Here is a 17,918-nt window from a genome sequence, read left to right on the forward strand (position 1 = left end):
TCTTTGACACAATCAACCTACTATGGAGAAATAAAAGACCCGTAAAGTCCCTGTCAAGTTATTCATGCGGCTCTGAGTTGTAGTGTGTGCTCTGGAAGCCGTCCAGACTCCCTGAGCAGACATGTCTGGACTGAGATTTTCTCCATGCTAAGGACCTGAGATGATCCGACAGGATAAAAAACAAAAGCTGGAGATGAGGGAGGTATGTTCTCTCATCTTAGCACAAATTCTAACACGATTTATTTTTAAAAAGGGAATTATTCTCATTTATATGAAATGCCACCACATGGATATATTTAGTTTTCTTTTTCAGGCCCCTCCCCCACAACTGTCTAAGCATCTTGAGGACAGACATGCAGAGAACAGAGCAGCCATCCAAGCGCCACATCAAGCTTACTTCAAGTTGCCTAATAGAAGATTCTCTCTCCTGAATAAGGCGGAGGTCGTCCTCTGTGATTTCTTCATCCTGCACCTGCACCTGAGGTTGAGCTTGGCTAACAGACAGAACAGAACATGGGGGGAAAAAACAAGGAATGGTATTAAACTAATGGGACTTCTTTCTTTATTCAAGAAACATGAAATAGAATATCTTTTCGTCAAAGTATTCATGTTTCATTTCATTGATTTTTTTAGAGTTATTATTTAATTATGGGAAGCTATATTTGGCAACTGGGTGTTTCTTTTTGGTTGACCTAAACGTCACAGGAGGAAATAATCTCCATCAAATAATAATTAGGTCAGTCATATATACTTGGGTAAATAATTATTTACAAAGTATTACTGCTATATTGGAATATTTTATGTATTTATAGACTTTATAAATAATTATTCTGAAAAACAAATTAAAATTAATAGCTTCCTATTTAAAAACAACTAGGATAGTCATGATACAATAAGCCGAAAGCTTTCCTTTTATTCCAGGGACCAAAATGTATAAAATATATTTGAAAAATTATCTTTTGCTCTGTATGTTTTGTATTTCTTACCTTTCCCAGGATACAAGATTCCTTTCCTTGGAGCTTTCCTCAGGAAAACCACCCTGGAAAATTTAGTAATAGAATGGATTGAGAAGGGGCAAAAAAAACAAAAAAACACCAACACTCACATTTTCTCTATAATAATCTAAACTGATTTATGTATGCATGTGCGTGCGTGCGTGTGTGTGTGTGTGTGTGGAGAGAAAGAAAAATGTTTTTGTTCTCATTTTCTAGGTCAAGTGCTTCGAGTAATAATAAAATTGTATCCTAACCTGAAAAGGAAGGAATTCATTAAATATTCTCAAGGGCCAAATAATAAATATTATTTGATCAAAATATACTACAGTCCTGGAGCCTCTGCATTAAGGAATAAGGAAACAACCTGCAATAGTTTCAAAGAGAATTTAAAATTAGATTAACTCAAAATTCCACTCCAAAGTTATCCTTTGGTTTATTTTCCCCAGGGTTATAATTCATTTTCAGTATTCACACAATATATTGACTCTGTTCATTTTCGTCAACTTCATATAACCCAGGAGTAAAGTGTTCCCTACGTGAGCCCCTACAGAAAGTGACAGCCTCTAATACAAATCAGTGTGGGAATATCACTCTGGGTCTGACCCCAGTCTTCTCTGACAAAATGCTTCCAAATTATTGTATAATAATCTGCAATCTTTGGTTCCACAGCAATATATAACTATCATCCTTTTTAAAACTGAGCTGAAAAACCTGAAAGTAAATATTCAAATACTGATTTCCAAGATAGTCACACACCCTTACGACTTAGAAAAATGCTAATGTAGTCTTTCAAGGAAACACCATAGTCACTTTCTAATGCCTTATTAAATACTTACGGACACTCTGGAGCTGGCTCTTACTCGAGCAACAAACTCTTTCTCTTTCTCTGCAGCTTGCCTCTGGACCTTCTGAAAATTTGTCAGTGATGTTGTGAATTCAGCCACTAAGCGATCCTTCTGTATTTTCCTTTGACGCTAGAGGAAAGGGGGAGAAACCTACTAGAATCAAGCCGTAAAGTTTTACAGAATTCGCAAAAGTTGTTTCACCACTAGTTGGCTCCTCATTTTATTCTGAAATTCTCACTCACTCTCCAATTATGGAGCCCTATTGATTAAATCTCAATTTAACACTCTGACAACATGTTCAAATGCTATGTATATTTGCTATCTTGAGGCAAAAGGTCCATAATGTTGGATTTCTCACCTCAAATTTTCATCCTAAAAACTGGGCCATGACTTTGACATTATTTTGAAGTAGTTCTTTTTGTTTTCTTTTTAGGAAAATAAAACCTTGTGCTCTTACCTAAGGAATAACTTCCGCTAAATAATAAGCAAGGAAATAAATGTGCGCCCCTAGGAAACCTCACATCTTGAATGAGTGTGCATGTCACATGGAGTCAGCCCTGGAAGGCCAGGAAACAATTACTCAGGAAGTATTTTCTGAGCACTTGCTTAATTATGGGTCAGGGCAACTGCATGGAAATAATTTTTGCTTTATTGAACCACAGGATACTACATGGGCAATTAAATATAGTTTTGTGTTCTGCGAACTAATCTCAAATATAGTTTTCCTCCCTTAATTTCCTTTCTAGTATAACAGTTCAAAGACCCTACAATGTATGTGATTTCTTTCACATTCACTACATCAACAATGTGTCTTAAGGCTTGATACCTGTTCACTGGGGGTGGTGGGCAGAGAGCCAAACTCTTTAATGTACTTATCCGTTTCCTTGGCAAGTTGGTTAGTATACTGCTGCTTCTGTTGCCTAAAGTGAGAAAACACACGTTATAGCGAAAGAACAAAGTTTTTTTTAAGTTACAACTCTGGCAGCTGACGAACAGGTTGCTAAAAACCACTATTTTACAGACTGGCTCTGAATTTTTTCTATGAAAACAAAAATTTCAGGGCACCTGATCAGCTCAGTCAGTAGAACACGTGACTCTTAATCTCAGGGTTGTGAGTTCAAGCCCCACACTGGGCATGGAGCCTACTTTAAAAAAAAAAAAAAAAAATTCCAGATTCTATTTCTTGATAAATATTGAGCAAATATTACATGGAGAAAATTCTTTACTCACAAGGAGCAATCAAGCTTTGAGAAATAAATCTCAGCAGCCATTTAGAAAGGAAGATGACTTGAGTGAAAGCCAAACTGTGGGATGTCTGATGTTTTAGTTGTGGGGGTGGGATGGTGGGAGCCTTTTGTCTTCATCCCACAACTGAGAGGTCAGTTGAATAAATAAAGAGGATTTGTCGCCTGAGACCATCCAGTTCCCAGGGCTTATCAGTCTTATCTCGATCTGGACATTTATATCCTTATAGACACTTTAAAAAAAGAGGGGAAGAGATAATAAATAATAATATGCATTTACTACTTTTTAAGTTTGCTGTGGAAAAAACAATAGCATTTCTCTGTAAAGAGAAAGAACACAATAAAATAAGTAAATTGTATCAGCATCTGTATCTGTCTTGCTAGCTAGCTTATAAAGTAAAAAGCCAGATTTTTTTTAAAAAGATTTATTTATTAGAGAGAGGGGGTGGAGCATGCATGCAAGCAGGCAGAGTGGCAGGCAGAGGCAGAGAGAGAAGCAGGCTCGTCGCCAAGCAAGGAGCGCATTGTGGGACTCAATCTCAGGACCCTGAGATCAGGACTAGAGTCGAAAGCAGATGCCTAACCAACTGAGCCACCCGGGCGTCCCAAAATGTCAGATTTTTAACTAAAGAACTTTACTCTAAAAAAAAAAGCTTATATTAATGTGGTGCTTTACAAATTACAACAACAGTACTTCTCAAATATGTTATCTCTTATTTTAAACACTTATTAGTCACACTTGGGATCCTTTAAAATAATGAGATATTGTATAAGAGTATTTTTAAATACAGATACCTGTATTTGACTAATAAGGAAGAATTACAACCTACTTTTATCTATTTTCTGCCTACCTTACCTTTAATATGCCTTTTAAAATCTTTAGAAAATGTAAGATAGCTAAATTTCTGAAAAGAAGACTTACTGATATCTACCTACTCACAATCTCCACTATCAACCTTAGCAAACTATTTTATCTATTAAGAATTACGTGTTTCTATTCCACTTTAGTTTTTTTTTTTTTTTTTTAAGATTTATTTGAGAGAGAGAAAGTGTTCATAAGGTGGGGGGTAGGGGGGGTGGAACAAAAGAGGGGAAAGTAAGCTGACTCCACACTGAGTGGGGAGCCTGACATGGGGCTTGATCTCACCACCCTGAGATCATGAACTGCACCGAAATCAAGAGTAAGACGCTTAACTGACTGAGCCACCAAGGTGCCCCTCTATTCGATTTTAGTTTAACAAATGCTGATTTATTATTTAGACTTGTGGCATTTTTACCATCCCAATATCTCTCACTGCAGTAAAAGTATAAATTAGACATAACTATAAATTCTTCAAAATGTACTTCATAGAAAACATGAATTCCCATCACCTATCTTTTAATTCCTTTCTCTTTGTAATTTTCTCTTTGTAATTTTTTACTACATATATATTACTTGAAATATGGCTGTAATGGCACTGAGTTATGATTTAAGATTCAGGTTCACAATGATGTTAGGCAAATTATCACAACCCCATGAGAAATACTTTCCTTTTGAACAAAATGAAAAAAAAAAATTTTTTTTTTTTATTTAACAATTTTTAGTTGCTTATTTGAGAGAGAGTGCAAGAGAGATCACACAGGGAGAAGCAGAGGGAGAAGCAGACTACCGCTGAGCAGGGAGCCTAATACAGGGCTCTATCCCAGGACCCTGAGATCATAACCTGAGCCGAAGACAGATGCTTTGAAGACTGAGCTAGCCCAGCACCCCGAAAATAATTGTTTTGATCTATGTCTTTTACTCTAGATGAGAAAGATTCAGATGAAAAAATGTTTAAAAACACTGTAAAATCTGTAAAATTACACCACAAAGTATGACTGCTGTTCTTCTAACAGCATATTATTTTCCTGAAACATGTACTGCATATATAACTTCACTAAAACCTTTCTTTTTTCTTAAACAAAGGCTAATCCTTTCTGAAATTCAAGGATTTAGGTATAAGTTTTTTACGGATAGCCATTCATACTGAAAATGTCCTAGATCTAAACCAAATAAAAATCTAGTCACTGAAGCAACTGTTAGCTATGGGAAAAAAAATCACATAAATAGAGAGGCTTAGAATAGCATTTTTCCAAAGTCATCAAAACACCTATTCAATTAAGTATAAAAAAGGCAACTAACAAAGTCCTGCTTTGCTAGAGTGAGCCAGCTCTTTAAAATAAAGAAAAATAACCTGCCAACCCGGAACAGGGAAATACATACACAAAATGTTGGTACAAATAAAGGAGCCGAAAAATCTTATTAACTTTCCATTGTTTTTCCAGTGAACATAACACTATAGACCATCAAAGCAACATAACAGTGATTTTTTTTCTTTCTTTTTTTTTTTTAATTATTAAACACTTACAGCTGTTGCCTCAGTTCAGGTGAATCTTGAGGTGTCCCAAGTTGATTCAGACTCCTCTGTATTTCCGCAGCTATTATGATGAAAAGATAAATATGTAATTGTTATAAATGTTAGGGCAACGGAAATTAAGTCAGAAATTAATACAGGCAATTGGACAATTAGAAAAAGAAAAAAAGAACAAATAGATGAATATAGAAAATGTTAATTGAGGAAAAAATGAAGATTAAGTGGTTTATTTAAATCCCAGTTACAATGATGAATTAATTTTCAAGAGGAAATTGTGTGGGGTTGTAAACACATGAAACTGCATTTATGATCCAAAAATGTTATTTTCCTCCCTAGCTCCTCAGAACATTTACAACAACGGCACATGAACCTTCACTTAACTACTGGCCTAAAAACTGTGAGGAAAATAATTGTAACAGTTACATAAGTCAGTGGATTACAAAGTGAATGAAAGATTGTTAATAAACAAGGGAGGAATAATAAAGACGAAACAATTATTTGTAATTTTCCATGTAACCATGGATCCAGACAAGTGTCATCAGAGGATGCTGAAACTATAGAACATTCACACAATCTGGAATTATCACCACATGGATGATATTAATAAAAGAACTAACTTCACCTTGGATAAATTTGTTGCTTAAAACAAATGTCAGGGCACCAGGGTGGCTCAGTCGGTTAAGCGTCAGACTCTTGATTTCAGCTCAGGTCATGACCTCAGGGTCGTAAGATGGAGACCAGACTTGGGCTCCCTGCTTAGTGTAGAGTCTGTTCTCTCCTTCTGCCCCTCCCCATGTGTGCAGGTGTTTGCTCACTCTCTCTAAAATAAATAAAATAAAATGAAATAAAATAAATCTTTAAAAAAAGCCACAAATGATCAAATTTTTTTTGTTTTTAATTCTAGAGAGAGAAGGAGAGAGGGAGTGTGTTTGTGAATGTGCGTGGTGGGGAGAAGGAGAGAGAGAATTTTAAGCAGGTTCCATGGCCAGCATAGAGACTGACTCAGGGCTTGATCTCACAACCCTGAGATCATGACCTGAGCTCAAGTCAAGAGTCCTGCGTTTAACTGACTGAGGCACCCAGGAGTCCCAGAACAAATAATCAAATTTAGGAACACCAAGGAGACAAATTGGAATGACGAGCTTCCTGAGATGATGCAATGAGAAAGTCACAATATGATCTACATATTTTTTTTTTTTTTACCAAAATGTTTAACCAAAATGTTTAATCTAATCACAAGGGGACAAAAAACAGACCAATCTAGATTGCAGGATAATGTACAAAACAACAGGTCTGGGCTTTTAAAAACATCAATGCCATGAAAGTGGGAAAAAAAAGACAAGGCAGGGGAGCTTTCCAAATTAAAGAACTAAACCATCCAAATTACTAAAATACCCAAAAGCAATATAGGGTTTTGGATTGGATTCTAAATCAGAAGGAAAAAAACGCTAAAAAACAAATGTGGGGCTACTGAAGATGATTGAATTTGATTTTGAAATTTGAATTTGGAGAGAGATACAAAACAAAAATGGAAAATGTCAACAACTGGTGAGCCAGGTGAAGGTCATACAGAAAGTTCACTGCACTACACTTTTCTGTAGGTACTAAATATTTAAAATTAAAAGTTAAGAGTTAAAATTCAGGCTAAGCTCACAATCCAAACTCTATAAGCACTGCAATTTTTATAAAAAGGTTATTCCTCACAAATGGGGAGGTCCTGTAGCTACATACATGTGTGCAGACAAATAAAATGTCAAGTAGAAGCTGAAAATCCACCTCCAAAGTAAAGAATATGCACATTTCCAAGAACTAGAGAAAAATGATCTGACTCACCAATCTTTTTATTTTAAATGAGTGGTTTATTTATACAGCTTAAATGTTTTTAAATAGTCATTACTTATTTAAGGGATCAAGGGAATGACTGTATCCCAAATGCAGGATAACTTTGTTCACTGAGGGTGATGTAATGACACTGCTTTCAGGTCGAAGCTGAAAAATAAAAATACTGGAAAGGAAACATATAGCATATAGCAACTGTTAACCATTTGGCTAGTTTTAAAAGAATTTCTTTTCGCCTTTTTGGGGGGAGGTAGTAGATTTTTCTTTTGCGGGGCAGAGCAATGTCGTTTGCTGTGTTTAACTTATGGGCTACTTGCCGTGAGTTACATATTTCCTTCTGAATCTCAACAGGCTTTTCTGGACTGCCTTATAGGAGTTTAAAGCTTTTATTTTCAAAAATAAGTTGATAAGATTTATTTTTGTCTGTAGTGTGAGCATTGATCTCATCTCTAGAGGGTTCTTGTCATTGAAAAAAGTTGTATTAAGTTGAGAAAAAACAGCTTAATTCAATAAATGGCATCAGGAAAATGACTAACCACTTAGGATTGAAACAGAAAACTATCATACCTCATACAACAAAATAAATCAGAAATTATTTAGTTAAATATTAAAAGTTGAAACCATTAAACTGCTATATGAAATAATAAACATAAATTTATCATTATGATCTTTTTATGATCTTGAAGTAAGGGATAAAATATTATCTAAGCATGATATAAAACTAAAAGCCATGGAAGAAAATATGTTAAACCTGGCAACGCAAATAATTTTTTAATGCTACATGCAAATGTGTATCTGTATTACAGATATATATATATATATATACACATATATATATATATAAAAATAGTGTGTGTATATGTGTATGTGTGTGTGTGTGTGTGTGAAAACATCTGCAGCATATGATGAGCAAAGGGCTTAATATCCCTAAATATAGGAAAAAGAAAACTCCTACAAATCAATAACAGAAAAATAGTCCAGTGCAAAAAGGATAAAAGATGTCATCATGAAATTTGTAACAAGCAAATAAACATATGAGAAATTCAACTTCACTGATAACTTTCCACATAACGGAATGGTACAACTTCAGAGAAATAAGCAAGTAAAGATACAATTACCATCAAAAACTTTAAAAACAAAAGGTAGAGACAAACCAGGAAGAAGCAATATCCGTAACATATGAAGAACTAGAAATAACAGAAAGGTCAGACAAGCCAGTACAAAAATGGGCCGAGAAGAGGGGCTTCAATATTATTCACTGAATAAATGAATAGCAAAAAAAAGATCAACAAGCCTAGTGATCTTAAAAAGCAGAATCAACTCTAACCTATGAATGCTACGTAAAATTGTTCAGGTATTAAAAGGAATTATATAGAACTGCTTCCGACAGGCCCAGTGGGAACCTAAAATCTATCAAGTGGTCCTCTCCACACCATTTTTAACAGACACACTCAGCAAGTCCAGTTCTCATCCTTACTCCCTGAGTGAAGGCTCTTATGGGGAAGAAGCAATCAGAAGCCCCAGGGGCTCTGCAGTCTCACTGAGTAAACCAAGGGCAGCATCCTACGGAAATGCTCAGAAATGCTACCACAAGCTGAGCTATTCTCATTAACTGCTCCACCTGGAAATGCAAATAGTCGAGAAGGCTTAGCAGAAGCTTATTCAGATTAACTCCAATTGCGATGATCTCCAAAATCTGATCTGTTTCAGAACAGACCATCACAATCTCCAGCACCTTGTGTATACCTGCCGGTTTGGTAAACACTTCCTGCTCTAACTTAAAAACAGAGAACATGGCAAGGGGTCACATTCAGCTGGGTGGAACAGTAGTGAGACTTCACAGTCTATCTCAGGGTTACATACACTCTTTGCCTCTGTACTCCAATTTAGTTTTCAAAGATACTGATCATCTCCTCCTACAGAACACTACAGTAGTCCAATGCACTGTTTCTATTTGCTTTTAAGGACCTGAAAAGCAAGAAGTGACCATATACTTTTAGGTGCCTAGGAAGGATGTTAAGCACGACAGCAGGTAGAAGATAAATTCCATGAAAATATAGGGTCCTGTCTCCTCCTAGTCCATTAATCTGTATGGACTGTTGACATACCTCCGCAAAGTAAATGACGAACTGCTTTCTCTGCAGTCTCAAATACAATTGGGGAGCAGCGCTCCCATTTTACTGAATGCCCCAAAAGGTTGCCAGCTCTGGCTTTAACTCCTCCAAAGAAAAGGCTATCCTGCTAGCCAGCTCAAGTCGGGGCACGAGTAGCTCTATATTTGGTTTTAATGGCTCAGGTGATCTAATGGCAACTTCAGTGCCCATGTTAATAGCAGGATACTCCACAAAACGAGTTCCATGTCCCAACAGGAAAACACAGAGGGGTCCTTTAGAATCCTGAAGCAAGATCATGCCCTCTGCAACCAATGTTACCATTTTAAAGAACAGTTCTAGTCTTGCTACTGAGGCCTGTATAAAAAGGAAATAGTGGTGTGTACTAGATAACCAAGTGCCTTGAGTTGCCTACTAGATGGATTAGGTGTTGTATTATCCTGTTGGTGTATCTCTTCCTGTATTTCGTTCTGCGTATGTCAGCCTGTCCCTTGCCCCAACTCCTACAGCACTTGTTTGGTAACAGTAGACTACCGGGACACGTGGGTGGCTCAGTTGGTTGGTAACAGTAGACTACCTATGGAATAGGAATAAAAGCCACATACAGTTTCACCAACTTCCCCTTACTGAGACTATCAAGATTACTGGCACTGCCATATACCAATTTGTAGCAAAAGCAACCAAAAGCTAATATGGGATATGGTGCCATTCTTGGGAGCATTAGCCAGCCACCAAGTGACAAGATAATTATGCTTCTTCAATCTTGAATGAAGCAGAATTTTATGTTCACTGAAACAGTGATTAGCGGGTTGTGTTGTGCTTCCTCTACTCCCTTCCCCCATGCTTCCACCAGCTTCCTAATCCATGCATTAGTCACAACCATGGTACTTTACATATCAGAGTTTCTGATTAAGATACCCACTTTAGGGGCGCCTGGGTGGCTCAGTTAGTTGAGCAACTGCCTTCGGCTCAGGTCATGATCCTGGAGTCTCAGGATAGAGTCCCGCATCGGGCTCTCAGCTCCGCGGGGAGTCTGCTTCTCCCTCTGACCTTCTCACCTCTCATGCTCTCTCTCACTGTCTCTCTCTCAAATAAATAAATAAAATCTTAAAAAGAAAAGAAAAAAGATACCCACTTTACAGAGAAAAAAAAATGGATAGATCTTCCAAAGACAATGGAGTTTCCCGGCTGGCCAGCAGTCCATTATCTAGGAGGTGCTGGACTTTCTAAAATGTTTACTGGTCCATTTGAGACTCAATTGTGGTGTCACTTGGGGGACCATATCCCAGGAAGGTAAAGCTCTGTCCTACGGGAGGCTCTTTATGCTCTCCAAGAACAACCACTCCAGGGTGCTGTTTTATCCTGAGCCACTCCAGGGTGCTGTTTTACCCTGAGCCAGGAAGAAAACTTGATTTGGGAACTAAGTGGTGAAAATTAAAAGAAACATTTCACATTTACACTCAATTATCCATTTGCAAATTTCCTTCCATGCCTGGAGGTTAATTTAAAGACAATATTCAAGTGAAGGCTATAAACCATGTTTCTACCAGAGCAGAAAATGAAATTCCAATGGAGCCAGAACAGTATAGTATCCATGGAGGTATCTGTTAAAGGGATGTGGGCCTGTGCCCACCCACACCCAAGTGAGAAAGAGGAGTGGGAACATGTCCTTGGAGATTAGCTGGGGAGAACTTGCTAATGCTGCCATCCTTAATCATTAAGCACAAGAGCAGAAGCAACAACCCAGGTTTGAGAGTCCAGGTTACTCCACAGACAAGGTGTAGATGAAGGCAAAAGGGACATGGAATGGCTACTAAAGGAGAGTAAATTATTAATGTGAATCGTGACCGTCTTTCTGGCTGCGGAGGGGCAACTAACCTCCAATGTTTTCTTCCTCGCTCTGCAATGTACCTGTTTAGGTGTGTTCACTGTCTCTGCCCCTGCCAACATCCTCCCATGTTTTACACAGGGTGTGGGGTGGTTACACATACTCTCTGGTCCAATGGCTAAGGAGTACTATAATTGAATCTTGCTGAAACAGGAATGGAAAGGAAATCACTCTCAAGACTTGGTGCTGGATGCAGGAACTGAATAGACCTTGGTTTTCCCCTTTTGTGGACATGGGAGAGGACTTCTGGTGGTTTGAGATAGGAGTACAATGTTAGGCAGGGGATTTTTTTTTTTTTTTTTAAAGCTAACGTATAAATATACATATATGTTCACTGTAGGAAACAAAAGGCATGAAGTATAATGGGTATTTATTTTTGACCACCTAATACCTAGAATTCTTAATTATATCCAGATCATCTTGGTTATAATATCATAACCACTGAGAAGGATCATCACAAATCCAGTCTCAGGAGGAAAAAAACCTGGTTGTTAAAGCAACACAACTGTTCTAAGAGGCTCTACATTTTGCTCATCTCCACTAGGAGTAATACAGGTGATGAATAGTAACAGAATTAGTAGCAATCACAAAGCAAAAGGGAGACTCTTTAACAAACTAGTTATAAACAAAAGCTAGACTTAGTCATTGCTGCTTAGATCGCAAAGATGCTGAAATTCCTCACAAGAGAAATGCTTTAGCTGATGACCCTGTCACTCTGAAACAATCCTTTTGATAACACAGTATCTTACAGAATGATGTTTACTAGGAATGTTCCCATTATGTTATTGCCTAATCGATGCATTTAACTGAGTGCTAGATGCTTTTCATGAATGCTTTCTCATGAAAATGTAAGTAAAATAAGGCCTCCTATATTTACCTAAAAAATAAAAGGAAAGGAAAACACATCACATAAGCCCAAAGAGGAAGCAGGACCATTAAATGCTATAAAATGCTTCCCTTACGGAGCATCATTGGTCTTCTACTGGAGGGCAACCCAGAAAGCCAAAATGGAGGTGGTATTTGGAACAGCTTCAAAGTGTAAGAAACAGGACACCTGAGCTTGGAATTCAAATCTCTAATACCATATTAGCATATAAGTTGAAATAATTAAATTACTTAGCTCCCTGACTTGAAAGTAAACTCCTTATTAAAGGCAAAAACTAGTCTTACTCATTTTTGTTTCTCTCGATCCCACTGAGTTGTTGAGACTCAATGGATATTTTAAAAGCTGAACCACAAAAGGGCATTTATTAGAAGGATCAAGCCTTATGTAAGGTAAGTATTCCTAACATAAAACACGTATGTAAGAATAGAGTTAAGAAACGTAAGTGCACTCAACTATTCGCTCATTCAGCAAACATTTACCGAGCATCCATTATGTATCTGGCACAGTGGGAGAGGTTTTGTACATCAACTCTGATTCAACCAAGTTCCTTTAATTTCTATAGCTCTAAACTTGTGGCTCAAATAAAGGTATCTGACAAAGGGCCTATGAAAATATAAATCTGAGATTACTGAATCAAGTGTAGAAGAAATATCATATGGCATTCATTCAATCCCATTTTATAAACAAAAAGTTGAGAACCAGACCGAGTAACTGACTTAGACAAGAAATCAGTTACTTAGTAGAAGAACTAGGACAAAAAAATGTAGATTTCTGAGTTTTCAAACCAATATTTTTCAGTGTACTACAAGGGCTAAAAGTATTTATTTATGTATTTTTTTAAAGATTTAATTTATTTATTTGAGAAAGAGTGAGACAGAGAGAGGACAAGCAGGGGGAGAGGAAGAGGGAGAAGCAGACTCTATGCTGAGCTGGGAGCCCAATGTGGCTGGGTCCCAGGACCCTGGGATCACGACCTGAGCCGAAGGCAGATGCTTAACCTTCTGAACCTCCCAGGCACCCCAGTAACAGACTTTTTAAAGGATTATTTCATAATCTAAGTATATGTTTGCCAAGGCAAAAAAGAGACAAATAAGTGTATGCTAACTTCGACTAAAGAACTGAGCTGTAAGTTTCATGGCCCACCACTGGATCACAAGGATCCTTGAATCTGGCTGAAACTGATCAGGAAAGAAATGCCTGTCCTTTCTTCAGATCTTACCAACTAGCAGAGACATGATTTTACGTGACTGATGTTACCCTTTTACAACAGGGTCAGCAAATTGTGGCACGTCTTGTATAGCCTTCCAGCTAAAAATGGTTGTCACATTTTTAAAGAATTAAGGGGGGAAAAAAACAAAAAAGAACAAAAAAGAATAATCAAGAGACGAGATGTGACCACAAAGCCTAAAATATTTACTATCTGGCTCTTTACAGAAAAAGTTGGCCAAACCCTGTCCTAAATTAGTCAAAATTACTAAAACTTTGTATTCACATACTCTGACTCAGTGTTACTACAGGGTATGAAGTACTCACTATGTTACTAAGCCTATGTGGTACAATATTTAACAATGCCACAAATTTTTCACCAACCAGGCATGAATACTGAGTTGAATTTCAGCAATTTTCAGAAAGAATACATAATCAGTACATCACAGGTGCTGGCTTGATAGGTTATTTCAAATGCTGCTCTTTTCACCTTAATTTAGAAACAGAATTACAGTTACCTTCTGTCTATTGGCTGAAAATTTTTGTAGAGTAACTGTTGTATTGTTACCCCTCTATTATTTTATTACTCTCCAATTTTTCACTATCTCTTAGTTCTTTTTCTTCTGGCAGATAAAAACAGTAGGATAGTGGTCCGGAGGATCTTTTGCCATACCCAAGTTAACCATATTAAAAAATGCTAAGGAGAGATGAGCTTACAGAAGGGGAGTCACAATAAGGTCTCTATGCAGATGACAAGCAGGCTGGTGATGTGAAAAAGCTGATAAGCATTCCTAGTTTCTCCCAAGTCAGATTCTTTATGGCTTCACTTCATTATCTAGTCTGGGATATTGTAAATTTATAGGATAATCATATTCAATTCTAATTGACATATGCTTAACTTTAAAGAAAATACTCATGAAATATGAAAATTAAGGAACAAATTCTTTGCATAACCATAAAGTGTCCTGAAGAAAAATTCACCTACTACATGGAGGTAAGATTAAGTTCAGTGAACAAATACAATGAACAAATTGTTTTTACATTACCTGCAATTTTGAACTATTTGCACCATTATATTTCTAGAGAGATGACTTTAAAGAATACATCACATTTTTTCATAACATAAAGAGAACACTATTTCCTACACACCCCAATTGGTACATTATTACTTTCTCAAAAACCAAGCCATCCCCTTTCCAGTGCTCACCTTTAGTAACAAAGACCTGTTCTAGTCCACGTGGGTCTGCTGCCATCTAGTGGATTCCTTAAGGGAAAAATGCTGCATGGCAAACTATTTTTTTGCCCTAAAAATCGTAGGTAGGTGTAAGTTGGTACAGGGAGGGGCAATGTGATGTTCCAAACTGTCACAGTTCAATGGGGGTATGAGGAGGATGCGATCTGACCAGGGAGAGTGGCCAGCAGGCGGGGGCACCGGGGCCAGCCCTACCAGGCACACAGAACCTTCCAAGAATTATCTCCAAAAAACAGAACAGAATATGGCTATTTTCTAAGCACTAAACATCTCTGCTGCTCAACCCCCAAAATAACTCAGAATTGTAATAACCAATCACAGAAAACAAAATAATAGGAAAGCCCCTGGGCAGGTGAATTTGAGACTCGGACTCAGTGTCAGGCACATTATACGGTATAAATGTGCAGACCAGCAAAAGCAGCCTTGCAGCCAGACAGCCTGACAACACGGAAACCTGACCTCACTACTTCCTAGCTGCTGACCCCTGGCAATTCACGTAATCTCTCCAAGCTCTAACTGCCTCAGGAGTCAAATGGAGAGAAAATCACCTCTTTTTCAGTTATGAATTTCAACTGAGAACAATGTATGGAAACACCTTATATTGGAAATTGTAAGAAAGTTCAATAAATGGGAGCTAATGGTGTGAAGCAGTTTATGTCTTTCTCCTGGAAGTCAGAAATGAACAATAAGAATATACTTTTTTTTTTTTTTTTTTAAACAGAGAGCGAACATGTGAACGAGCAGAGAGGGGATGCAGAGAGAGAACCTTAAGCAGGCTCCTAGCTCACTGCAGAACCTGACATGGGGCTCCAACTCATGACCATGAGATCAGGACCTGAGCCAAAATCAAGAGTCAGGCACTTAAGTGACTGTGCCCCCTGCACCCCCGAGACCCCAAAGAGTATTCTTATTAACGGATCTTAGCTAACTAAGGTGAGCCATGCACTGAAATTTCATAATCTCTGATACAGTTACAAGAACTGCAGAGATGAAATAAATATCAGCTGACACAGAACAGTTATATTCTATCATCCAACACACGAACAGTTAGCTGTTGCTAACACTGACAAGTATCTAGCAGTTACTTACCAATGACAGATCTGAAACTGAACTAGAAAATAAAGAAACATGAAAAACAAATTCCATTTTAGCCTCCCCTCTTTTCTCATCTATCAATCAATCCCTCTACTCATTTTAAAGAATGATTTGGAGTATTACAGGGGATGATAGCTATGAAAACATTTTGAAATGGCGTAGAACTCTTTAAGAATAAAAGGTACTGTTACTGGTAGGTTTACCATAATTCGAGGTAGAACCATTAGGTTAGGTTCATTACAGTGTACAAGATGCACAGTATAAATACATCATTAAAAAAATTAGTGAGTTGAAAAAAGTATCAATATAAAAAAGGTGCTAAGAAAAAAAATCAAGTGAAACTGAGCGATATCATAGATCAAGAAAAACCAAGAAAAGTGTATTATAATTCTAAAAAAGCACTAGCTGGGGAAAATCCCCCAGAGAATCTGAAAGACAGCTACTAAAATAATTATGGGCATTTTTCCAATATGCTCCCTATCTCATGCTCTGTCTTGTGACCTGGGTGGGCAGTTTATCTTCTTTGTGGGTAAAAGAACTGAAGCAAACTGTGGAGAGGAAAAGGGGTAAGAGCAAGATAAAAGATCTTCTAAAGGAGAGTCTTGAGCTGAGGCTCCACAAGGGAGTCTGCGCCTCCAGAGGCCAAGCCCACTGGCTCGCCAAGCACTCTTTCCAGAACTAACCTGCACGCCTGCATGCACAGCCTCTTCCACAAAGTGGTCTCAAACACTGAACACATTTTTTTTTTAAGTTTCTCATTGGTTTTCTTCCCAGATATTTCAAAGGCAGGAAGGCATACAGATGAACAAAGTGGAAATGCAGGGTATTTTAAAACTACTGTAGATTCATAAAGAGTTAAATCTGAGGGAACGGTTCGTAAAAATTTCAAACCATTTGAAAACTGTACGTAAACTGTACTCTGGACTTCTAAGATGGCTGGAGTATTACAAACTCTCTTAGCAAAGATATTCAGTGCTACCATTTTATGACACGGATCTACTCAGTTTACCTACTGCTCTGAGGGAGTCTAGACTCAGAAGTAATGAAGGCCTGGAGGCAGATGTGGCCACTTGAGAAGGTGATTTGTTTGAGCAGCAAACCCAGGCAAGGACTCCCCAGTGGCCAAGCCCTGCCCCTCCAGCAATCCAGCCTTCCTGGTCCTCCTGGCACACCTTCTTGACAAGCTGCCCTCCTGTCACCCACCGAATGGCCCATTCATTCTCTTTCTGCTCCAAAAGCCCCCGAGTGTTGTTAGCTATGTCACGAAGTTCACCTCCAGTTTCTATGGCGGCCATTTCCAAACTGTCACCTCACTCCTAATTTCTGATCAGTTCCGTCTACCAAGACACTGCTACTCAGATGTCACTAACTAAAATGGATTGAACATAGATTTCTGTTGCCTACAGGGACATGGTGTAAGTCTGTTTCTGAATCTTCCCTCCTGAAGTCACGGAGAACAAAGTGGGAGAGGGATAGAAAACCCACAGAAGTTTTGTTTTCGGAGAAATGAGGACAATAAAAACGTCTACAAAACATATACATGTGGTCAAAAGCACACAGAAAAGAGCAGCTCCTGAGTGGGAAGCTGTATGGGTAGGGTGGGGAGTAAGGGGGCTGCAGAGCGGTAGAAGGGAGGCAGAGCTCCAAGATGAAGATGTGGGCAGCAAAGGAACTGGACACCCTCTTGGGGAAGGAGGAAGAAGGAGGTGGGGCCATGCTCAGGGCCCCTAGGCTGCTGACTTCTAAAAGTACCATCTTTCCCTAAGAGCAGGCAGAGATGCCTTACAGAAAGGTAGTTGTGTGTCTTGGGACCAAGAGAGTGATGCGGGGCTATGAGGACTGGAGGGGGAGAACCTTCCACACAAGACTGGGTTTTGAGAGGCAGAGGGGGAAAGAAACAGGGCCTCAGGACAAGACAGAGAGAAATGAGCACCTGAGCGGAGTGACTCAGCACTCCTCCCCTCACAGGACTCCCCTGCCAGGAAAACCAAACTCATTCCGTTGAATAACATAAAAAGAACAGATACAGCAACCCCAAAAAAAAGACCATAACAGGGGCGCCTGGGTGGCTCAGTGGGTTAAAGCCTCTGACTTCGGCTCAGGTCATGATCCCAGGGTTCTGGGATCAAGCCCCGCATCAGGCTCCCCGCTGAGCAGAGAGCCT

At 38.4% G+C, this 17,918-nt stretch overlaps 1 protein-coding gene across 1 annotated transcript in view; it reads right to left on the reverse strand.

Annotated features, from left to right (window-relative positions):
* Positions 1–17,918, reverse strand: part of STX7 (syntaxin 7) — a 45,927-nt gene that overhangs the window by 7,936 nt on the left and 20,073 nt on the right. The window contains exons 3-7 of the mRNA XM_032843508.1: positions 5,472–5,541; positions 2,667–2,760; positions 1,832–1,969; positions 987–1,039; positions 398–494 (exon numbers count right to left, since the gene is read on the reverse strand). Coding sequence (XP_032699399.1) covers positions 398–494; positions 987–1,039; positions 1,832–1,969; positions 2,667–2,760; positions 5,472–5,541 — 452 coding nt within the window. The remainder of the gene's footprint in view (positions 1–397; positions 495–986; positions 1,040–1,831; positions 1,970–2,666; positions 2,761–5,471; positions 5,542–17,918) is intronic.

The sequence above is a fragment of the Lontra canadensis genome, unplaced genomic scaffold (genome assembly GCF_010015895.1).
Source record: "Lontra canadensis isolate GAN:19392208 unplaced genomic scaffold, GSC_riverotter_1.0 scaffold141, whole genome shotgun sequence".
NCBI classification, from domain to species: domain Eukaryota; kingdom Metazoa; phylum Chordata; class Mammalia; order Carnivora; family Mustelidae; genus Lontra; species Lontra canadensis.